Consider the following 26,152-nt stretch of genomic DNA (forward strand, 5'->3'; position numbering starts at 1 on the left):
AGCAGGCTGCTGAGTGCTGCTGGGCTCCAGGTGACTGCTGGAGCTGCCCCAGCTCCCAGACAGTGTGCGGTGCCCTGCCAAGCCACGCTACACCCACACGATGCGACAGCTGCCATGTAGATGCCAAGTGGGGAGGCAGTGATCCCCGCTACGCCCCACTGCCCTGCACTGCATGGGGTGGGGCTCTGCCACGAGCTCTCAGAGGCCCCAATTGCCACTTCTGCACCCGGAGGGTGCGGGGCTTTTTTTTTTTTTTTTTAAAGTGCCGGGAGGCTGGGGCCAGGCAAGGGATAGGGCCGGGCAGAGCAGCCATGGGGGCCTCTTCCACAGCTCCCCCGACTCAGGGAGAGGCAGGCACAGTCGGAGGAGCCGTGGGAGAACCTTCAGCCACCCAGTTGTGCCTGCCTCTCCCTGGCTGATCTGAATCTCCGAATCGGCACCGAATCTCTGATTCTGATTTGGCCTAATCGAATAGGGACAGTGATTCAAATCACCGAATCAAATCACTCTCCTCCGAATCAGCCAAATCCGAATTCAATACTTCCCTATTTGTACTTCCCTATCTGCTCTTGTGCTAGAAGGCTGCCTGCACACCCACCCTCTTGTCACTTTCTCAGAAATTTGAAGTAGAATGCCCATCTGTAGCTTCAGACTGCTAACCACTTGAGAATAAATGTAAAACTCCAAACCCTATTTATCTGAGAACTTTTTATCCGAGGGCAAAACTCACCTCTCAACTGACATGAGATTTATATGTATATGTAGCTGCCTGATAGATTGGCCAATGGCCGGTATCTTCCTGAACATATTCTCATCATGCCATAGCACATAACATTCATATTTCATTCAAATTATTTTATATAGCAAATGTTAAGAACATTTTGAGGGGCAATACCAAGACCTTAATCTTAAAATTTACTTTTTAAAAAATATAGATGATTTTTTTTTTTTTTTTGCATTCTGAGTCCTTTGTGGTAAGTTTGGTAAAACTATGAGGTTTTTACAAGATGTTAATATGCACTTGGTGGAGACGTTAATGGGAGTTTCAGAAGAGTGATAAATATGTGGTTTAGCCCGGGGGCCTATCTTCTGATACCTCCTCCCTTTCTTACTTCTACATTTTAAATGTTTGTACCAAAGAGTTTGTGAGCCCCCAAACATTCTTTGATTACTTGATGCACCTCAAGAATTGTCATCTAGTTTTCAGGAACTGAACATATGGTGTATGCCAAAACTGTCACGTGGCATGTACTGCATTGTACCCAAAGCAATGACTTCTGACATAGATCTCCTTCTCTCTCAAATGCAGCACTGGCAAATCCCTCTGGGCCGAAGGTTCCGCTCCTTGAAAATGTGGTTTGTGTTTAGGATGTATGGAGTCAAGGGACTACAGGAGCATATCCGCCAGGTAATCCTATTATACTTTCTTTGATAACTCAGGCCACATCCAGACAAGTGAGCACATGCCTGGTGCGGCATCTCAAAGCAGTTTGAGATGCCACAGGATGCACACTTAGAATGAAAAAATGTTCCCTACATGGCATATTTGCAATGCAGACTCTAAATTTGATACTGGGAAATCCCAGTATCAAAAAAAAACACATCAGAAAAAAATGGGACAGGGCGTACTCCTGGAGTGTGCCCAGAGGCAATTGCAGGCTGGGTCCTCCAAAGAGATGCTCTGGCATCTGGCCAGAGCATCTTTATGGCTGCCTCGTGCCCCTGCTGCTCCAGCATGCTGCCTCAGCATGCTGGGGCAAATAGAAGTGGGGCAAGGCTGCAGCGGTGGCTTGGACTTAGGCTTTGTCCCAGGTAAGCGGGGACGTGGGGGAGACTGTGCGGGCAGGGGAGACTGCTCGGGAGGCATGGGTCCCCTGCCCATCCCCTGTGTGGTGCGCAGCCCTCCTGCAGCAGCAGCAGCAGCAGCAGCAGCAGCGGCTGTTGGGGCACTCATGGCCTGCTGTTGGCAGAGACCCCCAGGGGTCTGGTGCCACCTCAGACCCAGAGGCTGCACAGGGTACTAGCCCAGCCACTGGCATGCAACCTCAAACAAGACCAGGCTGCTTATGCTGTCACCCACAGCTCCTGGCACTGCAGGCAGAAGCCATGCACTCCCGGGCCAGGCCGGGTCCTGCTTCCATGGAGCTGGCCTGGCCCAACAGCGTGCGGGGCATATGGAGGCAGGACCTGGCCTTGCCAGAGGGTGCAGACTAGTGACTGGGCCAGTGCCACGTGCAGCCCCAGTTGAGGCCTTCCCACGAATGGCATGGGGATTGCTGGGGCCTGTATGTTCTTGGGGCTTGTTCATGGCCTTGGAACTTTTTTCGCACATTTATTACCATGAACATGTAGTTAAGATATTGTTGTGATGGCCAGAACTTTTTTATGAGTGTAAATGTCCTGCTAAATGACGTGCATCCTCCTGTTGTACTGTATATGCAAAGTAAAATAACAACATTTTGTATCTTTCCAAAATGAAGAGACACAGCTAGATCCTGGAGTTAACTCAGATTTATGTACAGGTTCAATCTGGTCCAGTGCACCTGGCCCTCTCACAGACATACATTTCTTAATAAAAGCTCCAGTTTTCATTAAAGACTAATAAACGATCCCTAAACAGGATATCTAATAAGATGCTGCTGCAAATCAGCTGTCTGCCTAATGTGCATAAAGAGATGGCTCTATCCTAAATTGCCACTATTGGAACAGAGTAAGGACAATATCCTTTTTCCCTCATCTATTTCTCTTGGGAAATGCATTATAATTTCCATTGATTCAATTTACAAACATCTAAGAGATATTCTGGACCTTGCGGGGAAGCACATTAGGGGAGTATTCAAATGAGAGGAGTAACAACAGTAGCATTTTATCATATAATCAATATTGAGGTCTCAGGCTTCTTTTGTATATCCTGCTGAAGTGAAAGTAGGCACATGATTTGCTACAGTCAGCCTGTATTGCACTTTTTGCTAGGTTGGTTTCACTGGTGAGGCTTTGAAGGCTGCAGCTAATCCAATGTGCTGCCAAGATTTTTAAGTAGCACTAAATCTCATATAGTGCTGGTGTCAGAGCTGGAGTCTTTACATTTATTACATATACTTTATCTGACTTAGGTCTTAGTCTTTCTTATTTATATTTAAAAACATGGTACAGGCTTTCTCTTTTTCCTGACTCTCCAAGTGCTCACAGAGCAAATGCTTGTCCTTCAAGCATCTCTTAAATAGCATCTTTGAAGAAAGGGTTCTCCCATTGGCTTTGGCAACAGTCCTCTAGCAGACACAGAAATATTAGGGCAAGTGATTTTCTTTGTAAAGCCACTGACTAGAGAAGACAAACTGAAGAAAAATAATTCAAAATGTTCCAGGCATTTATCTTTATCTTAAGTACTTACATTCTTATTTGAGGTACTTTTAAAGTACTCAAGTGCCTTAAGTACTCATAGGTACTTATAAGAACCTATGCATTTATATCATTACATCTTATAGACTTGCTGGACTGTATATGTGTGTGCAACATTATTTCTTTAAGCACTAGAAAATGTTGTGGGATATTTTTAAATTGTGATCATCACACTCGAGATTTCAATATGGCTGTATGGGTGTAACTGAGAGCAGATTTGGCTTACTGTGTACATTGCTTTAGACTCAGATTTTTCCATGTGGACAGGAGGAGGTCTCATCACATTCTGTGGGTTTCACTGTTTCTCTTTAAAATATCCTTGGGGTTTTTGTTTTTGTTTTTCCAATGTTCAGTGGACATGCACTTGCATGAACAGTTTGAGATCTTTGTCTTGTAGGAATCTAGGTAGTCTTCTAGATCAGTTGCTCTTCTGTGAGCTTGTAGTATGGTGCAGATTGCAGCAATAGCCATCAACAGCAGTTATGGACTACCTGTCTCTTTTCCCCACTTCTTCACCTGCTTCTTTCCAAGTCCCCAAACTATAATGGTGATTTTTTTCCTTTGAAATAGTAGTAGTTATGAGGAACATCATGAAAGCTGGTACTGGTTTACACTGCAGAGCTATAAACAGATTCCCAAAAGAAAACACTCTTGAAATTTAACCTCACTTTACCATGCCTTGTCATTCTTAAAGGATTTTTATAATTCCAGGCCTTGTGAAGTTGTTTCCATTTAAACATATGGTAACATCTTGCAAATAACAGTCTTCGTACTCCCAGTGTTGGCAAAGGCAATCTCTAGAGAGAACAGCCAGTACTATTGCTTGGGTTACACTTGGCACTTTTTTGTGCCACAAGATGATCCCTAAAGTTGCCAGACCCATTTCTCAGTTATCGTTTTGAGAGACAAGCAAGTTTTCTTTTGGTCACATATTGCAGTGAATGTGGGTCAGAACATGATGTTTCTGCCGTCTCAGTGCACAAACAAGGAAGAATCCAAACCCTGGAGCAGAGCTATGCAACAGCTCCCTGAGCTGGAACGTGGAGAAGGGGCACTGAGCTTGTTTGAGACATGATCAGTGGGCCAACGCATGAGGCTATCTGCTACCTTTACCCACACCCTGTGGTGGTAGCTGCAGCCTGACTGTGAGACAGCATAGCTGGGTCTTCTGTGTAGGCTTGGGGATTAAGATTTATTTTCCTCCTAGCTACTACAGAGGTCACCCTACGCATGTTGAAGTCTCTTTGGAAAAATGAGAATTAGGCTTCCAAATAATTTAAAAGTTTTACCAAACTTTATCCAGTGCCTATGCAAACTATCTTTTTTTACTCAGACTCCCAGGATTTACCTTAACTTTTGAAAGTTTGAGTGATTTTGAGCTCATGACAAGCTTTAGCAGGGAAAAGTATAATCCTTCCACAATGATGGTGTGCTTATAAGTGGATAAGATTCTCTTTTTAAAACCAATATTGTTTTCAAATATTTTTGAAATTGAAGGTTCAGGACCAGCTCTCTTTTCTGCCTTCCATCTCCTCAAAGTTGCAAACCAGTGTTTTTTCTTCTTAATAGTATGTTTTAAACTTTGGGATGTTTCTTGTGTTGTGGCTTTAAAGGCCAGTATCTGAATGAGTGGATAGCCACTGTGATCTGGCATGTGTTTGTGTTGAGACACAGAGATTTAAAGAACAAAATATTCCTTGGATATGAGCACAAATTACTTTGATTTAATTATAGCATCACTTCTCTTTTTTCTAAAACCATCCAGTTTATATATCTTCTTCATTTACAAAACAGAGTAGCAACACAATGCAAAACAGATTAAAAGGGATTTGGGGGGCAACATCTTTCAAACATGGGTTGGGGGAGAAGATCATGGGTTTTGGAAGTAAATTCCAGGAAGCAGGAAGGCAGGAGCAAATAGCTTAAGCTGTTAGAATTAATAACAGCACCCAGAATTGTCCTGCTGTTGTTTTCTATGTGAAATGCAGACAATTGCCCATTTTTAAATTATGCTGCTCTAATTCAGGATAACAGGTCACAGGTGAGAAGTTTATCATTAGATAAGCCTTAGAATGCCCTATCATTAATACCTGATCCATAACTCTATTTTAAGTTAATTTATTTTATACACAACTCCCTGTGAACATTCTAAAAATTCATTCCTTTAAAAGCACTGTCTGTAGCTTTTGAAGCAATTAAATTCCATGGCTGTGTCCAGATATGCAGGGGCATGCGCTTGCAGTAGCAGAAACAGTAGTGGCACGTGCAGTTTGGTGAGGGATAAATTGTCCCACTTGGGGCAAACCGCCCTTTCCCCAGCTCCTCCCAGTTCCCAATGTGCTGGAGCAGCCAGGGCACAAATGGAAGAGTGAATACACTTTGGCCAGCAGTCGAAGCATCTTCCTGAAGGACCAAGCCGCCGCTTTTTCCTGTGCATGCTATTGTAGCTTGCACTGCTCCACCTTTTTTCCTCAGCACTTTTTTTTTTTTTTTTGCTACCAGGAAATCCTGATAGCAAATTTTGCCCCTGCCCTGCAAATTTGCAGCATGGGGCACTTTTTAATGTTCCAAATGTGTAGTTTGTGGCACCGCAAAGAGGTCTGTGGCGCCACAGATCACATGTGCCTGCATGTCTGGATGCGGCCTGTATGAGCTTTGTAAGTTTTTTTTCCTGTTCTTCACTTATAACAATGAAGCAAATCCCACTTAAAAATCACAGCTGAAAATTCACAGAGAGAGGACTGTTCTTCTCTGTAGCCACACCAGCTTGGGCTATTATTCAGTGAGGTATCATAAAGTAAGCAGACTTGAGTTGGGTTAACACTTATCTGTGAAAACCTTGTAGTGTCACAGCTAGGGAAACCTAGTATCTGTAAAAATGGCTATTGATGACTTGGTAGGTGGCACTTTTCTGAATACAGAACCCCCGCTCAAATAGGTTGTGCTATGAGGAAGTGGCACTTATGCAGGGATGGGCAAAATGTGGCCCATGGGCCGGATGCAGCCTGCCAGCCCATTCTGTCTTGCCTGTGGGGCCCCTAAAAAATTTAGAAAATGAATAGTTATCTGCTCCTGACTGCCTGTCATGTGGCCCTCGATGGCTTGCCAAAACTCAGTACCTGAAATAATTGCCCTCTACCTGAAATAATTGCCTACCCCAGCACTTCTGCCTACAAGATGCTAGCATTTGTCAAAGATGTCCTGACATCCTTTTCCCAAAAGTTTTGTTGATATCCTGTCCAAATTTCCAAGTTTCAAGGAAGACAATCCTTTTTCCAAATACTTATAGTCGAAATTAGGAAAACAGGATGTGATTTAGTGCTACACCTTCACAGGTACAATACAAACGTGACAGCCCAGAAGCAGTATGTGTGAGGGCATCTGTGTGTGCATCTGTGTGCGGGTGCATATGTGTGTGTTGGGGGGGGGAGAGGCCTTGGTTCCCTGCTGCTCTATTGAATATTCCATTCTTAGAAAACTGCTTGGGTCTAGCAGCTCACACACATTCCTCTGTAAAGCTGTCTAACATGTCCCTTCACCCATGTTATTTTCACCCCTGCTCTGGCATCCCAGAGGGTACTTCATAGAACAGTTTGGGAAATTATTCCCAGATGGTTCAGGGCTTTTGTGCCCAGGATAGAGCAATGACCCACAAGTGCACCCTAGGTAACAAAATAAAAGCTTAATCTCCAAGAAGTGCTAGGTTCTTTTAACTATGTGAATTTTTGTTGAAAGCTTTCTCAGAAGACAGCATGCATATATGGGTGTTTAAGGATGGATTTTAGTGAAAAGAGGATCATTGTTTGACATACAACAGAAAAACTGGTTCAGACAGAGGAAGGAAGCATAAAAGGAGACCCCAAGATGCGAATGGGGGAAGAGCAGAAGGGCAGCCAGTAGGACGGGGCTTGTGTAATTCATAGGGGAAAAGGAGGTGGAATTGTGCAGAACTTTGAGCACGTTAGGTGTGCCATTGATAGCCTCTGAACTGCCAACAGCCTGCTACAAATGACAGATGAAAAGCAGCATTGTGGATGGCGCAGAAGGCAGTAAGATGAAGAGGAACCCAAGAGAACAACAGTGCAGCAGGCAAGGCAAAGGATGACCAAACGGTGTTTGTATGTGTGTGTGTATGTATGCATGTACACATGTACGTCTGCCTACATGCAGATGCATGCAAAAATTGGTGTGACTTTGACTTCACCGCAGCTCCAATCTATGTGCCACACCATACCAGCTTGCATCAGATCAACGTTCAGCGTTCCAACGTGGGTTCTGTGCAAGGGTCTTGCATACTCTTCTGTAATGTGGGGCACGGTTGAACAGAGCCCCCTCATGAGCCTACCCCTCGCACCCACTCGCAATCACTTCTCCCATTCACTATTACACAGACCAGTTCCTCTTTCATCTGCAAGTTCACATTATATTCCCCAGCACATTATATTCCCCAGAACATGTGGTAATTGTCTACCTGAAAAAAGTAATATGTGAGAAGATTTTTTAGTTGCTTCTAATGAATATTGGCAGTAGGAATTGAGGATAGCCAGTGTGACAGGCTAAGCTGTCTTTCCCAGACCAAGCACAAGGGCTCTTCAGGACACTAGGGTGACATGGTCCATGTACCACAGTTAGGATATCTGTTCACTAACAGTTGAAGGCTGAAAATGTAGTGTACTAAACAACAATAACATTTTTTCTTGTACTGTATTTTTAAAATCAAAATAATATTTTATAATGTATGTTAAAATAAGCTTAAAGGCACAGAATGAGCTGAGTGTCAAAATCAAAGAAACTTGTAGTTAATGCAATCCACTCCTTCAGCAACTCTTGTCTTTGTGGGTCTGCTTAACAGAACTCTGAGACTAGCATGGAATATCATCTCCCTAGGTTGTGTCCCCAGTTCTACATGAAGGACGTCCTTCTCACAAGTTGTGTATGCCACTAATAGGATTGAACTACTTTGACTCCTCTTGTGAACAGTCATCATACCCTCCTGCAATACTTATCTTGGACAGAGAAGACTTAAATCTAAAATCCTTTTGATTTTTGTGGATTTTAGGCATCAGTTCCTAATGAGATCTAACTCTTTTGTGTTTATTCTGGTTTGGATTACTAGCACTGCAGCTGTCATGGGCAAGTTTTTGTGGTTCAGTGGTGTGGGGCTTTGCATTGTTGGCAGTAATAGCTCAATTGTAGAGTATATTCAGACTTTTGGGAAATTATGAATCGCTCCTTAACTGTGTAAAAATTCAAAGTGTCTGCTGCCCCCTAGTGTTTTTGCTAACTACTCTTTGCTGTTAGAGATCATGCAAAAATTATGGTGCAACTAATTAACAGGAGTTTCCACATGCAGTATCCATGCAGGAATGCAGCAAACTTCCAGCACGTTTTTTCCTGCGTTATCCTTTTTTCTAAAGGGTTTTGATTCACTAGCAAATCATTTAGTGCAAAAAAGAGAGAGAGAGAGAGAGACTGAGCTACTCCCTTGAAAAATGTACAATAGCAAATTAGGATTACTGTACTGTACTACTTAAACTGGCTTCTGAACTAGTAGTTTTATTCGTTCCCTACTCAGTCTAAATTGCTATTAATTAGTAAGTAATTTTGCCCAAAGACTGTGAAAAATTAAGGATGTCAGGATTTTGGCCACTATGTTTAATGGTATAACAGTTAGCCAGAACACATAAAATGTGCTATTGGTGAAATCTTGGCCTCACTGAAATTATTAGGAGTTCTACATTGTATCGCTTTGCTGGACCAAATGTGCTTGGATTTGCATCCTGTGAATTTCCACATGGCTATACAAGAGGTGTGATTCAGAATATGAAAATTGAATAAATGCATATATCATGGCATAAAAACATACTAGAATATAAGTGTATATATTTCTTCCAGGTTTCAGAGTTGCAAACACATTATTATTTGCATTAATAATGTTAATGTCCAGGTGTCTCTAATGTGTTTAGAAGTAATATTTTTGTGGAACCATAGAGGCTTCCAGTTTAATTAAAGATAAGTGGTAATAAATGAGTGCATGATACAATAGGGAGGAGACAGCAAAAATCTAAGAAGAGATTGGTTATGTGGCCTATCAAAGCATCCATTTGAAGGTTTTGAATCAAACATCAGAAATCTGTAATTAAAACTGCATAATCTTTCATTATAATTTCTGTTTCACCTTGCTTATGACTTTTGGAATGTCCTTATAAGCTGAAATATTCAAATATTCCCTGTACTCTCTGCCCAAAACAAAAGGCTCTCTTTATTTTTGTTTGATATCCTCCTTCATTTTAAAAAATAAAACATGCAGAGAGGAAAAAATACACTTCAGAAAATGCAAAAAATTGTTTTGGAGCACAGGTGCTTTAAAAATGGTAGAACTTTAAGACAGACAAGACTTTTTGTCTGAGACTGCCAGAAGCAGCAGCATCTGTATTGATAGGGCACTTCAGTGGGGCTTTTTGTCACTTTTAACTAAAGCTGATTCAATCAGCTATTAGATAAAAGCACCCAAAAAGTCCCACTAAAGTGCCCAATTTATACAGACGTTTGGCGAGCTGGATCCAGCTAACACACTGCCTCTTCCAGGTAGGAGCAGGGCTTGGTGTGGGAACACACCAAGTTTAAAGTGCTGTTTGTTTTTATCTTCTGCAAGCAGCTTATGTCCAAAAGCTTGTCCAACAACTCTCTCAACCATACAGCTGGTCCAATAATAAGTATCACAAAAAAGCCTTCCTCAGATATTTCCTGGATCATCCTGACTAGAGCTACATTCCAACCCTACTAGATGTTTTAGGCTTCTACCTTATATTTGGCTAATATACACTAGACATAAGGTAGGGGAAAAATTAAAAGCACAAGGATCTGACTTTCAAAGTTTCTAAATACAATAGTTCCATTGACTAAAGAGAGATGTGTGAGGGAACACATCTTTTCAGACAGGAAAAGTAAGAAGAGGGTATCTCCTTTTTTCCTATCAATTATTACTGCTGTTCCCCCTAACATCAAAAAAGCTGAATGGTTCTAAAATACCCCAGCATAGCACCAGCATTGCTGTCCCCCTTCACATCAAAAAACTTGATGATTCCTCACCTGAAGGAGGAACCAGATGGTCAATGGAGAGCTATGGTCCTACATACTATGCCTTCCTTTAACCTCTGCTTTATTGGGCCATTAAAGGCACCATTTTCAGATATAAGGCTTCCATAATATTGCTGGTGCTACTGCCCTGTGAACCTTAACGGGTTTCATTTCCTAAATAGTGTGGGTTTTAAATTTGTAACTCTATTGCAAGTTTTTAAAGTTACGTAATTACTTTCTGAGGGAAAATTATGTGAATTTTCAAGGCATTACACAGATATTAAAGTTTTCCACATTGTTACTGACTTGCATATTTCTTGATACATCTGATTTCTTAAATAAAAAGCATCCTTTTTACACATACATCCCATGAAAGCTAGGAACTTGGCAGTACTAAGTGGCATCTGAACTCCATTTTAACTTAAGGTAAAGGAAAAAGTCCTCTTTATGCTCATTTCATCTAGAACCTTTTCTTTTTCCCCAAGAAAGCTTTGCTGGACTGCTCAACTTGCAGCAAACTGTGTAATGAGATTTTTAAAAAATAAATTCAAAATAACTCAGCTGAGACCGCCAGATGCATTTTACTTACAAGCAAATAGTTTTTGAAGTACCTTTTGAATACATCTTGCTGGCGGATATATTACAGAGATATTTGGGCAGGAAAGAGAAAGGCAATGAAAATAAATTGAAATTTAAAAATGAAATATCCCACATGACACAGTCAGAGATAAATTATTATTTGGAATTATTATGATTATTCTTAATATGGCACCATAAACTGACATGATATTTTACGATCATGCCAAGATACTACTTTGAAAAGTACACTAGAAATAGGAGGGAGGCAGGAAGGGAGGGAGCGATGGATAGGTGGGTGGCTATGGGGAAAGAGAGAGAATAGGCCAAAAGCTTAGAACTAACCTGTCCTCTATCCTGGAAACTCTAATAATCATGAATGAGGTATTAATTAATATGAGCAAACAGTGCTGGGTGAACACTTTAGCTGGTCATGGGTAGCTTCTAGGAATATTTTTTACGAGCATGAGTAGGAGGGTGGAAATAATTATAGATCATGACTGATTTATACACTGGACATTTCCTCTCTTTTCAGCATGTGAAGTTATCACATGAGTTTGAACAGTTGGTACTCCAGGATGAACGGTTTGAAATCTGTTCTGAGGTCATATTGGGACTGGTGTGCTTCCGACTAAAGGTAAAGTAGCAAAGGCTTCTTATTTCCCCTCTGCTGTTATAGGGGATACATCTGTATACATTCAGATACATTTGATTTACTGTACTGGACTAGCATGTGTTTATAGTTAAGGTAATTGTTTTAAATTGCAGGAAAGTAATGATAAATTATATATTCCAAAGTTATCCTGAGGTAGATGCTCTTTGAGCATCAGATAAATTTAACAAAATGCAAGTATGTGAAGATATAGAAATGATTAAGGCACCTAGGAGGCCTTAATTCTATTCTGTAATGACACCAGGAAGTAAGCATATGATTACTCTGCATAATTAATGTATTTTAGGATTTATAGTCTGGGACTAAACTTTTACATTTTTCATATTTTTTCATTGTCATTACAGGCTGTACTGTACAGGCTATACAGGTTTTGCTGTACTTTAACATGACCAAATTTCTATTAAGCTTATACTGCCTGTTTTGGGGTATTACAACAGTCCTTTAAGATTTAATTTAATCTTAAATTATTGAATGTATTCTTTCCCTTAATTCCTCTAAAGAAGAAAATCAGAGAAAACTTTACCACATGTCATTTCACCTATTCTGAAGATAACAGTAAAAATGATAAATCTCTTCAACGTATTATCATAGAATCATAGAAAAAAGGACTGAAAGGGACCTATAAGATCATCAGGTTTGGTCCCATGCCATGGGCAGGAAGTAATTGGGCTCAAATGAGCTCAGTGAGGTATTTGTCTAGCCTCCTCTTAAAGACTGCCAGAGATGGCGACTGTACCACCTCTGCTAGAAGTGTGTTCCAGATTCTAGTTACCCATACAGAAAAGAAGTTTTTCCTTATGTCCAACCAAAACTTGTCCTTGACTAGCTTGTGTCCATTGGTCCATGCTTTCCTGCGGGGGTGGAGGGAGGAGAGGGGCTTTTGTGAAAAGTTGTTCACCTGTGTTCTCCCTTGTCATATTTGTAGGCAGCTATCAAGTCACCTCTCAGCCTTCTTTTGCTCAGGCTGAACAGTCCCAGGTCCCAAAGTCTCTCCTCATACAGCCTGTTCCCCAGGCCCTTGATCATGCTGGTGGCCCTTCTCTGCACCCTTTCAAGCTCATCCACATCCTTCTTGAAGTGTGGTGCCCAGAACCACAGTTCAAGAAGGATGTGGACAAGGACCATTATATCTTATAGTGACTTCACTTAAGAATAGCGTGAGCTCTTGGGTATGTTTACACGGCAGTCAAAGCATGACTACAGCTCATGTAGATGTACCTGTTAGTTTTAAACTAACTAACCTGGGTGACAATATTGTAATAGCCACCACTGTTAGCTACAGAGGACCAACTCTCAGGATCTTTATAAATTCTAATTTATTAGAAGGGATGTGAAGTTACAATAAAATTATAAATGTGAACCTTTGGGGATTGTGATGGGTACTGGTCACCTTAGCATGCACACACACACATGCGCGCAATTGCTGCAATAGTAGTGTAGCATCAATGTTGGTTTATACCTATCTGAGGCGCTGGAGTCTGCTGTCAATGGTCAGCTTCCTCCAAGGTGATGTCTTTTCCAGAAGGGAGGTCTCCTGCTTGTCCTTCTGTCTCGGTAGGTCAGGTGCTGGATGAGAAGGCACTGCTGAGGGTCACGCTTCACTGCCTTTTATCCCTTCTCTTGGCAGACTTCTGTGATCCCTCGGCATCATCTTGGCTGCCCAATCCAGAGATCACTGTCCCACGTGGGTCTTGAGTAGTGCATGACAGCTGTTAGTCACGGTCACTGGGGGTTCTGCCCGATGGTGCAGTTTTGGGAGTCCACCCTTGACCTGATTGATTCAATGGCTGTGTCCTTGCAGGTTTCAGGTGGCTTGATTAGCTTAAAATGGCTTGTAGAGTAGAGTTTTGTAATGGTAAGTTCCTCTGGCTAGGCTATTGTCAATTAACAGCCAGAGGCTCTTGCTTTGTCATTCAGTTATCTACTGATTCATACATACTCACATTCACTCAGGGGGACCAGCCCAAAACAGCAATACAATTCCAGTGATTACAATTCCAGTGTATTCTTATAATAATAATTTTAGTAATAGAAGGTATGACTTACTCTAAAAGATACATTTGATAAAAGTTAAAAGATATAAAACGTAAAATACAGAATATCAAGGCAAAGATGAGACAGATGAAATATAAAAAAATGCACTGTGAGAAATATATAAAAATGCAATGTGAGGTAGTGAGGATCAAAGGCCACTGGGGACAGTAAGTGACACAGGTTAGATGCAGTCACGTAGACTGATTTAGCATAATGTCATATTGAATGTAATAGTTTGAATGCTTGTAATAAATGCCCATTAACCAGTTTAGAAAAAAGGCAAGGTTCATCTTCTTATCTAGGCTCATTGCTTGTTTTTGCCTACGTGCTGAATGTCTTAGTTCTTGGATTTTATCTCTAGAGGCCTTTAACAAAATTAACCTAAAAACGACCCTTAAGCAAACATTCGGAGAGATCAAAACCTAGGGGCTTTTGAAAGGGGGTTGGGAAAGAGAGGTCACTGCAGTGGTGTGGAAAGTTTTCCAAAGAATACAAACTGACCACCCAGCAGAAATCTGTTAGTAAGATCCGAACCCAAATTTGGGAGTAGTGACAGGTTTGGGTAGGAGGGGCCCAAGACGGCAACTCACCCAATAAAAACTGTAACCTACAGTCCCAATTTGGAGGTAACCTCACTTGCAGAACACCGAAGGAAGAATTGTAAGTGTAGACCGGATCAAACTGATCATCTGAACCACCCTCTCCGTGAACAAGAATTCCCGTTCATGCTGAAGCCAACACAAAACTTTAGACAGATATGGGAAGTTTGCTTTGGGAAAGAGATATTAATTAAAGGGGGAATGTGTTCACCAGGATATATTTAGAGTCATGTTTTCAATGCACCTTGGCTTTTCTTGTCTCTTACAGGCTTTGCTTAAAAGTGGATATTTTAGTTCTTTTGTTTTCTTTAGCAACACTTAGCTCAGTTGATATGTACATGTAGTTTGCAGGTTTTTAGAGCAAGCCACTTCAGCTTTCTGGCTTGCTCCAAGCCTTGCCACACCCATGCAATGTGTGTGCTAGGTCTCTGCCAGTACTTAGAAGGAAAAAGAAATGCACAAAATGAGGGGTCGGGAGGTACAGGCAAGAAGGGGCTTCTTGTTACACTGCAACATGATGGTCCACAGCAAGCTCCACAATCTACCTGAGAAACTGGCAGTTAGCTCAGGATGAGCCCTGCACTGCTCTTACTACATTACTAGCAGCATGTGGGCTAGCTTGTTTAAAGCTAGCTCAGGAATGGCTACATGAGCTGCAATCACAGCACTGATTTCAAGGTAGATTTATCCATCAACTTGATCCTTCCTACAAGCTATACCATATTTCCCTGTGCATTATACCCCCCTCCAAAGGAACTTACAAATTAAGGTGTGTGTTATACAACAGACATAGGTAGCAAATAATTGGAATCGTGTAAAAAAGCTGAGAAAAGTCAATCAAATTTGTTTAAAATGTTCTCCCATAATTTTATGCTTTTTACTAGTGTGTCTTATACAAAGGGCATCTTCTACATTATATGATTGAGTGATCATAACAATTAGATGCAGATGTAGTTAAGAGCTTAGCTGAATTATAACCTAATTCCTGCAAATACAGCCTATTTTCAATTTTAAAGTACAAAAAATCTACATTGTTCTGTTATTAACATTCAGAACAAAAAAAAAGTCTTAAGTGCTACATTTCTTAAATGACTTGTTTTTTAATTCATTTTTATTTATAATCTAATTAATGAATATACTTAGAAATGGTCAGAAAGTCATTCTGTCCCTGGGTAGGAATTATCATCTTTGAGAGGATACCCTAAATTCGTTATACATCATAAATCCTTGCTCTAAGTGTAAAACCTTTGTAGTAGCTGAACTGGAACACTGAGGTTCTTCATAGTCTGCACGATACCAGCACACGCTTCTGGGTTTCCCAATGGTTCAGCAGCAAGTCTGGCTCTTTTTGGTTACACAGTGTTATTTTTCTGACATTCCTCTCTTTGCTGTTCAGTTGCCCCAGTTACCTGGGCTTAATGGAATTGGTCAAAGAGTCAAAATGAATGTCTTTACAGTAAAGCCTGCACTCAGCTAGGGCTATAAAGTGGTTTCTTTTGTGTTTGTGCTGTCAATAAAAAGGGTACCCTATGGTGGAACAGATGCTGCATGAATTGTGGAGATTTTCTGATTAGTGAAGGCCTGATAGCATTGAATATTTATTTTTGTCCTAACAAGAACTTTTCAAAAGTGTGTGGGAAGGTTTTGTGGCATGGGTTCTACAGAAGTGAGATGTTGCTTATAGCCAATTCTCCAACATGAAACAAGCAAACACTGCATTTTTGTAGGTCCAGTGACAGCTGTTAGTGAGTGCTCTGCATTTACTATTAAGGAACAATGCTGATGAAATTGAGCATGGCAACATAGGAATTGTCACTTTTGATCAGATCAGTGCTCCATCTAAGTCCCACCTCCTGTCCCTGATGCCTCAGAGGAAGGTGTAAGTCCTCCATAGCAGACAGTTATGAAACAGCACACAGATGGATGTCTTACCAAGAAGTTCTTGGGCACTTTGAGGAATAAAGACTTGACTTTATGAAGGCTAGACATTAGAACCCAGGGGGCAGCAAGGCCTTCATCATTTCCCTCCTTTTGTTGATTGCTCATAAAAGGAGTCTACACAAATACATTTTGGTGTGCTTGTGCTTGCGTACCTTAGTTCACTTTCTGAATCACTCTTAAAACATCATATTTATGTAATTCCCATTAAAATATCCTATTGAACTTCAGGTGCTGCAGCATTTCTGAATTTCTTTAAGCATGAAGGGCGGAGGCAGGTCAGTGTGCCAGTGCTGCATATCTAGAAGGGAAAGATTGAAGATCCCTGTAGCATTAGCAGAAAAAACTAGTTTCTCCCTTGTTTGTTTTGGATGAAATATTTGTATTTCTGTTCCTAAACTATAACTAACTTCTGTGCATTTCTCTTTCAGGCTGTTGAAAAAACACTAATGTCTAGTTATTATATAGCAGAAAAATGCCAGAGAGAAACTGGTAGGGTAGTAGGTTAAAGAGTTAATTTTTGGTTGTCTTGTCATGTCTGCAGATGAATATGAAAAAAAGCTAGTCAGATCTCTAAGGGGCTGGAACGACAGTGTCTTATTAAAACTGACACACGCAAGTGGAGCTGCCTACTTGCTTCCCATAGCTCCAGAAGAGAATTAGCTACCACTAAATTCAATCTGATGTGACACCTAAGTGTCATAGCAGCCCCTTAGTGCTTCTGTGGGACCCTTGGAGAAGAGGGATATAAAAAAGGTACTTCTCCCCCCACCAGAGGCCACTAAATTAACAGGGACTTAAAATCCAAGACTGTGTTGCTGAATTTTAGATAGGCAGAAAGGGTTGTAGTTTTTATGATGCATTTACTCCCCAGAGCAAAGGAATGGACCCCTCACTATCAATAAATGGACCCTTGACAAAAGATCTCACCAACAACAACTTCTGGTGTTGTTGGGGTAGCATGAAGCTGTTGTATAGAAAAAAGTGTCTGCCATGGCATCTGCTCAGGATTCAAACTTCCCTAAAGTTTAGGGTAATATTTTGATTTGGGGCAACTTGGGGCCAATAGACCATAAATTGTCTTCAAGTATGCTTTGTTTTCATAAAGATTAGTCAGATGTGACACAATGCATAGAACAGAAAAATCAACAAGGCAGGGTTTTAAAAGGACTTGTTGTCCTTGTCATACATATATCTTGATATAGATATATACATATATGTAAAGCTATAAGTGCTTTTTATAAATTTCCCCAGGAAAATGTTGCAGGTTGATTGAGCCCATCTGTAAATTGCTTTATGCAGGATTCTGACAGCATCAATAAAGAACAACTCCATACCTATAAGTTTGCCTCACCTACAGTCAGGTAGTGTAATGGAGGTGAGGGAAGGGCTACTGCATTGCCTCTCTGCTTTCCTAGAAGATCAGCTGCTAAGATTGGTAGTCAAAAAAAGCAACTATGGTGAACTAATCAGCAAGGCCGAGGCTGTTTCCCAGCCTGATAATATAAAAACTAGATAGGCTCATTCTCGTAGACAGCAGAAAAAGAAATATGAAAACAATAGCCATGCTGTGACACTAAGGACCCTGCTACACAGTAAGGCTGTGCGGAATTTCGCCGGCTGTTTCAGTTTGATGCTGTTTTGACTCATTTCAAGCTCAAAACAGCAAAATCGAAATGAAACAGAGGGCTTTGAAACAGCTTTGAAATGAAATGAGGTGGTGGGAGGCAGTGGAGAGTCAGGGCTGCACTCCCAGTGGCTCTGCGCAGCCCCATGCGGCGGAGCGCAGCCTTGGCTCTCCCCACCTCCCGCCACTGGGCTGCACTCCCTGGGGCTGGCAGAGCCAATTGGAGTCCAGCACCAGCTCTGCCTGCCTTCTGCCACCAGGCTGCGCTCCAGTTGGCTCTACCAGCCCCATGGAGCTCAGCCTGGTGGCAGGAGGCGGGCAGAGCCAAGGCCGCAGTCCACCTCCTGCCACCCAGCTAAGTTGCATGGAGCTGTGAGCCACTCGTTGCTGAGCCTGGTGGAGCGAGGCTGAGTGTAGCCGTGGGGCTGCGCCCCTCCTCCCTCCACCAGGCTGCAAGTGCCTGGGAACCCAGCCCGGTGGAGGGGGGCAGAGCGCAGCCCAGGCTGGGTTCCCAGTGGCTTGCAGCCTGGCAGGGGGAGGGGGGGGAATCACAGCCCTGAGGCTGCGCTCTCCCACCCCTCCCCCACCGGGGTCAGTTCCCACTGGCTTGCAACCTGGTGGAGAGAGGCGGGGTGCAGCCTGGGGGCTGCACTCCACCTGCCTCCACCAGGCTGGGTTCCCAGCATTTTGCAGCCTGGTGGAGGGAGGCAGGGCACAGCCCAGGGGCTGCACTCTGCCCGCCTCCACCAGGCTCAGCTCCCAGCCACTTGCAGCCCCATGGAATGGCCCAGCGCGGGGTAGCAGAGTGCAGCACCAGGGCTGCGCTCTGCCTTCCTCTACCGGCTTAGCTCCCTGCACCGGTCCCAGGCAGCAGCGGCAGCCTCCTGCCCGCACCCCCGGGAGGGCTGCGGAGCTCTGCCAGACTGCTCCCCGGGGTGCAGGCCCCGATCTGCCTTCAATCAGAAGAGGCTGTTTCTCCTCCAATTTTCGCTTCCCCATCATAGCCGATGGGCAAAATGTCAAAACAGCGTCAAAACACTGAAAATGTTTTGACAAAATGAAACGGAACAGTGCTTTTGAAACAAAACTAAACTCAAAACGAAACACTGTTCCGTCCAAATGTTGAAACAGAAGTCAAAGTGAAAAGGTGCTGTTTCACACAGCCCTCCTACACCGTCAAATTAAAGCTGAATAGAACCCAGCTATAGAGCTGTTACACATTTTCAAGCACTAACTTTATAGCTGGTTGGCTTTTTAAATAGCTAGTCATTTTTATTGTGTGAAATTACTTTGCATGTGTGGCTGGTCTAAATCTATTACACAATTAAGCAGTTAATTGTGTAGGATATATAACATAGCAGGGGTCTTAATACAGACAAAACTTGCTAGAACTGGGGCCTTTTGGATAGCGTGTATGTGTTCAGATCATTGGGTTTTTGAAAGACAAAATTTAAATAGACACCAGATTCATGTTTGGCATGAAGTAAAGGAATGAATTAAATTCATTATTCATTAAATATATTAATTTAATTATCATGGTGAGGATTAATTTCTTCAGCTTTCTAAAGCACTTGAATGCTGTAAAAAGATATTGTATGGAAGAACAAATTCTATAAAGACACAGAACTTCAGGCCAAAGTTGTTTTAGGAGTCCTATTAATAAGAGACACCAGATTCATGCTTGACATAAAGTAAAGGAATGAATTTTGTTCATTCCTATCAGGTTTTGAAATCCTTTCTATTGCCTTATTTAAATATATCCCCAGTGGCACTTAGGTTCAAATAAGCAATATACGATTTGGTTCACAAATATTAATATACACTATTGAAAAATGTCTTCCTGATTGTTTTTTATTAGCTTTTAGAATACTAGACATGCAGTCAAAATAATGAAGTGTTGGTTGTAGTTGTGTTGGTCTAAGAATATAGGCATATAAGGTCCAAAGAACCTCGTCTGCTAATATAATGAGTGGTTTCATACCAAGTTTCAGATGAGCGTGATTGCTAGAGCCCAAAGAATTATCTGCCTAGACCATTTTGGATCTACAGCTCACAAAGCAATTGGAAAAAAATACCCTCTATAATCCCGCAGTGTTGTGGTGGCTAAAAATTTGGAACATGGGAAGAAATAGCAAGTTTAAGCTGGTCCTATTATTAGGCATTGGATGCTGGATTGTGCAACTTAGATGTGCCAACAAGCATGTTAAGTTTAATGTCACAAGTATTGGTTTGTAATTATTTCAGGGCTCCAATGAACTCAATGAGGAACTTCTTAAGAACATAAATGATACCAAGAAGATTCATCTGGTTCCATGCCAACTGAGAGAAAAGTTTGTGCTGCGTTTTGCCATTTGTTCCCGCACAGTGGAGTCTAACCATGTCCAGTTTGCCTGGCAGCTTATCACGAAACTAGCAACTGAACTTCTGAAAGCTTGGGAGCCAAAGCAACACCAGTAGTGGCAGTGCTGAATAGGGCATAGGCAGCTAATAAATACACTGTCTTCAAGTTGCCAAGGTTTTTTTACATTTGGGTTTTGTTTGGGGGGGTTGGGTTCTTTTAGTGGCAGGAGGGAAAAACCAGTGAAGAGGTGGAATTGTGAAGGAGAAAAATGTAGCAATTGCTGTTATGTGGCCCAGATACATCAGCAGAATTGTCAGCAAATTGTATTGTAACAGTCTCCTGAACAAATCATGCATTTTACTATGGTTTGGTTTTGGTTGTTTATAGATGGAACCAAAGTGTGTGATAATTGTTATCAAAGAGTATGATGCTCCAGTAAAAATCATGACTTCAAATTAAATAACCTGGTTGTATCATTGTTTGGTCCTGTGTAAACAGGCAAAGTTAAACTATTTTATTATATAACGTAGCCAGGAAACTACCTTATTACAATACTGTTTGTTGCCATGGTAATTTTGCATGTTTAGACAGACCCTTCATTCGGTGAAACCAAGGAACAACTAGAGGTGGGGAAGGGATCCTATAGCCCAAAATATAATAAAGATTTCCCATGAAATCAGTCTAAAAGCTAGGCAGAGTTCAGGCAAATAACTGAGCCACTGTACAAAATCCTGCCCTCTGCAGGTAAATTTTGATAACTTCATTGACTTAAGTGCAGTTTATGTGAAATTTTAAGAATATCTGTAAGAGCATAATATAGATGACTGTCCACAGAGAGTCAGTAGATTAAATCAGGCTGGACGTATAAGCTGCTGTTCTCTTTCCCTTAGGATTGCATTAAAAAAAAAAAATTAACCTGTTCTCATGACCTAGGTAGCCATTTTATCACTTGTATTCACAAGCAGTAGGCCTAATGCTGAAATATGTTTATTTTTATAGTTTTTATATTTTAATATTTTATTTTTATTATAAAATAATACCCAGTAACCAGAGGAAAATTATTGCTTTCCCACCAGATAGGCCTACATTTTATTTGTAATAGATAAACAGCTGTGTTTGGGACAAAAGAGGTCACATCGTAATGACAATAGGGTAAATCCAGGATTAGTCCATGAAAATCAAATTGTGTTATTCTGGTTTATAAACAACTTTAATTGAAATTAGTACCTGGCTAATAATAATGGCTAAAAATTGCACACTGCACTAAGCCTGAGAATATTATCCATTTAACCTCAGAGGAAAACTTCTTTAACAAATTTCTACCATTTTTTTTTTTGGTTTCCCATGCAGGTCTGGTCCAAACATATTTTTTAAATGGTAAAACTGATTTTGCTTTAGTAGCTTGCATTTAAACAAAAGGTAAATGGTCCTATCAACCTTATCTAGCAAAAATCTGTATTTCATATTTACTGATTTCTAACAGCTTGAGATGGTTCAGAGAGACTGTGAAGACCTTTTTCATGGCCTCTTGTATCGTTTTTCTCCCAGGCTGGTAATTGTTGTCCTGAATTGTTGACATTATTTCATTGAAAAAATCTGGGCCATATAATCAATTCAAGAACAAAAGCATCATTTGTAAAAAGTAACTGATTAGAAGCAAAACCATAACTGATGGTACTTTCCTGCAGCTATATAATGCATCTGTTAGTAAACTGGCTTCTGATGATAAATGCAGTATTTTATGAATAGTTAATGTGTGAACCTAGCTCTATTGTGCCTTTTGTCAAAAGCTGACACAATCTGTGCTGATTTGTGTTGTTTAATGTTAATTATAATTATGAAGCCTGTTAAAGAGCACTTAAACAGAATATCCAAATCCCAAAAGATTTAATGTAGCCGATAGGTGAGGGAAATATAGATTTTAAATAGGCAAGTTTGAATAACCCTGCAGATGTTTCCTTAGCTGGTCCAATATTTACATTGTCATTGTAATGGGAGATTATAAATATATTTTGCTATTGACTGTGGTATATTTTTAAAAGGTATTTATCTAATTATTGCTAATGAGTGCTTAGTATTAAATTATATACAAAAAACTAGAACTCTTGGTTCCAAGATGATACCTTTTATTAGACCAACTGGAAAATGGCAAGAAAATTATCCTTTTCTGCTAGCTTTTGGGATCAAAGTCCCTTTGTCAGGCTCTGGGAAAAGTATAGATGGTACAAGGTGGTAAAGAGTCCCCATAGGTAGGAAATAAACTTCATTTTTGCACAGAGGGAGCTGAAGATGGAAGTCTGTCCCTCTGAGTCCATGAGATTGTCTTTGTGAGCTGTGTTGAGTAGCTCTTTGATGTACTGATCAGTTAGAATTCCTTCCCTGGAGGTGTCATATGGCAGGCAGGGAGGCAAAAAAACTTGTTGTTCTGCAATGAAGTTTAAAATCCAAAATCGGCTGAAATCCGGCATCTTCTATGTTTCAAGGGTGTACTTGGTAGCCGTGTTGGTCTGAGACAAAAAGACATAAAAAACTAGAACTCTTGGTTCCAAAATTATACCTTTTATTAGACCAACTGGAAAATGGCAAGAAAATTGTCCTTTTTTGCAAGCTTTTGGGATCAAAGGCCAATCATCAGGCTCTGGGAAAAGTGTAGCTGCATTACATTATTACATTTGAACTCTTCTCTTGTCATTCTATCTAGAATTTAGCTCTTTTCTTAGTGGTAAACTGCAAGAATACCATATTCTGTGAATTTTACCCACATGGTTCTTTTTTATTCTTGTTGTTAACTAAAATTGTGTTCTAAATTATTTAAACCCCACTTGCACTTCAAATTCTTAAGAGGCAGGAGTTGAAACAGGCAAGTGAAAAAAAGCACTGAAAAACTGAACCTCAGGAAGGGAGCAAATCTCACTAGAATAGTATAGGTGACAGCTAGTATCTTAACTGCTCTACCTGGAATCAGCATGACTGTGACTGGAAAAAGTTTTGTGTCTTTTTAATTGTGCTTTCTGTGAATATCAAGTTCCTTGTACTTGAAATCTGTGTCCAAAGTTTATCAGCCAAACATATGAGGCTTATTGATGGAATTAAATGCAAATGAAGTCATTTATGTTGTTTATCTTTATTATTAGTCACAATTTCCCCTTACTTATTCATTTCTCATGCATTTTAAGGGTCAATTTTTTTCACTGGCCTAAGCAGAAACAGCTGTTTCTGTATAGGCAGTAATGTTCACCACCAGGAAATCTGTCTGTACACCTTCTTGATTAGTGGATTGTTCTTCTAGCAGCCTCTCTCTTTCCTCAGACAATTTGGGGTGGTGGTGGTGATTGTGGGGGGCTGTCAATAAACGGGCTCATTGTTATATGTTTTCACCATTGGGTATAGAGCAATGCCCATTTTGAAATGTGTAAGGTCATATGTTGATCCTTCCCAAACCCTCTCTAAAAATTCTACAGGCTGGTATCACCAAGAGACCCAAATTATGGCCAGAGGTATAGCCACAATGAGAAAATTTATGTTTTCCCAACTACAGTGGGAAAATTAGATAGTAGTGAAATCACAGATGGCAAAATTGGGCCCACTATGAACTGATCTGCTGTAGGTAGTAATCACAGCATGATAAATTCAACTAATACCCTAAATGTTCCAATCACTGTATTTTCACCTATAGGGAATGCAATGCTATGCATTGCAGTAACAAACTGGTGACTAAAGACATATCTGCTTTGCAAGCAAATATGTGAATGCAGCATTATACGAGCCTATCTGTGCTCACTTTAATCCAGCCAGTGCAGGCCACAGGAAAAGGAGAGTTTGCTGTCCATATCAACATCAAGGGTCTTTGCTGGGCTTCTACAGCCCACTCAGAAACTAGGGTACAGGCAGTCCTCAGACTTATGACACATTGGTTCCTGAAAACTGCGTCTTAAGTCGAAACGTTGCAACTTGGAACCAAATTTCTCATAAGAAACAATGTTATAAATGGGAGATTGGTTCCTGAACCAAGGCCCGATACCCTATTTTCACTACAAATACCCCAGAATTTTGTACTCAATCAATTATAGATGAGTCATATAGCTACATTAATGTATTTATATTGTAAATAGCAAACATATTGATTTGGAAGAACTTCTTTGAGGTGACTTTGCTGGACTTTTTGAAGGGTTCTTGGCTGGAGTCTGTTCAGGATTCTTGGCTGCAGGTTCTTCTGGAGTCTTGTCTGCTTTCTTAAAGAAAGTGTCCAAGGAAGTTTGGACAGATGTTCTCCAGGGAGATGAGTGAAACAGCAAACTTGTTCACTGGCGTGGCGTCGCATCGGATCAAGCATTGCAAGTCGAAACTGACCTCGTAAAGTTGAAACAGGGTGTCAATTTAGAAACATTGTAACTCGAAACATTGTAAGTCAAAGACTGCCTGTACTCTAGTGCCCCACTACAGTTAGCTCAGCTAATTAAAGGTACAGGAGGCATAGGCATTTCTGACCTGAGAGTGGCTGTTCTCAGAAAGCAAATTTTAAAAAACAGTATAGGAAACTATGGAACAAGAAGTAATCCACAAACTAAATTGTGTTAAGTATGGTTTAAACAAGGCCTATGCCTTAAAAAAGCTGGGCAGTGCACATGGAGGCAGTGTGCCGCCCAAAGTCTTGCTCCAATTGCCAGCCAGACTGCTAGCTGCAGGAGCACTGTGGCTGCAGCCGACCAAAGCCTCAGGACCACAGGTAAGGCTGCTGGGACCAATAGAGTTGCTGGCTCCAGCCTCTCCTACCCCACCCAGGGTAACCTGCCATTCACCAGTGGATGCATGGCATGGGCATTCCCCAGGGACATAAGCAGCAGCATAAGGTGTGCCACAGCTTCTTGTCCCCAGGGAAACAAATGTCCATGTCTATGTGGACATGAACCTTGATTTGAGGCAACAGTTTATCAACACTCATCAAGTTCATGGCTCCCTAAACGCCTCGCCTGGAAGATGACTTGGCCATATTAAAAAGAAAAAATACAAAAAGGCCCTTTGCAGGCACTGCAGAGAGAACACAAATGAGTTAAAATGGACTTCAACAGCGTGGAATTGGCCGTACCATGGGTTTAATAGCACAAGAAGGATGCTGTAGCCGTAATGGTCCAGCAGCAGTGCTAGTATTGGCCCAGTTCTGTGGCGGGGATGGAGCTGGCCAAGCTTTTACACACCACCAGGCTTGACCCGACGGAGAACAAGAACGCCTTGCACGCGGCAGCTTATCTAACTCCATCCCAGGCGCACAGCTGGGGCTTTACAGCACTAAGACCCGAGTCCCCGCCCCACGGTCAGGACAGCAGAGCCCGGGCGGGCGGGCGGGCGATCGGCCTACCTCGGGCGCCGGCTCAAAGCTCCGCCCCTTGCAACTTCCCGCGCGCTGCGATGCCAGCGGGAGAACACCCTCCCCCTCAGGTACGGACCCCGCTCCCATTCGCCGGCGGCGCCACCAATGACAGCGCGTAACCTCGCTGAGGGAAGGTGGGGGGAAGTGTTCCTGGCGTCACGTGTGGGGGGATGGGCGGTGCCTCGCGGAGCTGCTGGCATCTGGTTGGCTAGCTGGCTACGGGGGCGGGGCTGGCGCGGGAAGCGTGAGCCTGGTGCGGGCGCTGGAGCCAGTTCGCGTGGGTGCTGCACCCCTCCCCCACACATCCAAACCGCTTTGGAACGCGGCCGTTGAGGGCGGGGTACGTCATAATCGGTAGGCGCGGGCTCCGCCCCGGGGCTGTTCCGAGGCGGCGCGGGTACCGGCCGTTGGGCTGCGCGGGGCGCGCTCTCCAGTCCGGGGAGGGTGTCCTGCAAGCCCCGGCCCCCGCGGTGCCGAGAGGCAGGGCACCTCCCGAGCCCTCCCACCCCGCCCCTGC

The 26,152-nt window shown here is 42.0% G+C and overlaps 1 protein-coding gene across 4 annotated transcripts in view; it reads left to right on the forward strand.

The window, feature by feature from the left end:
* The window catches only part of LOC109300158 (aromatic-L-amino-acid decarboxylase-like), a 103,244-nt gene that overhangs the window by 72,195 nt on the left and 4,897 nt on the right, over window positions 1-26,152 (forward strand). For 2 of the 4 annotated variants that reach the window (XM_019520748.1, XM_019520756.1), the window contains exons 12-13: window positions 1,310-1,408; window positions 11,591-11,692. In XM_019520748.1, the coding sequence (XP_019376293.1) occupies window positions 1,310-1,408; window positions 11,591-11,692 (201 nt within the window). Of the gene's footprint in view, window positions 1-1,309; window positions 1,409-11,590; window positions 11,693-20,170; window positions 22,117-25,808; window positions 25,976-26,152 lie in introns of those variants that run through there. The other 2 variants (XM_019520783.1, XM_019520764.1) reach the window with 2 other exon arrangements.

This window comes from Gavialis gangeticus, unplaced genomic scaffold (genome assembly GCF_001723915.1).
Source record: "Gavialis gangeticus isolate Ggan-Ray unplaced genomic scaffold, GavGan_comp1, whole genome shotgun sequence".
NCBI classification, from domain to species: Eukaryota; Metazoa; Chordata; order Crocodylia; family Gavialidae; genus Gavialis; species Gavialis gangeticus.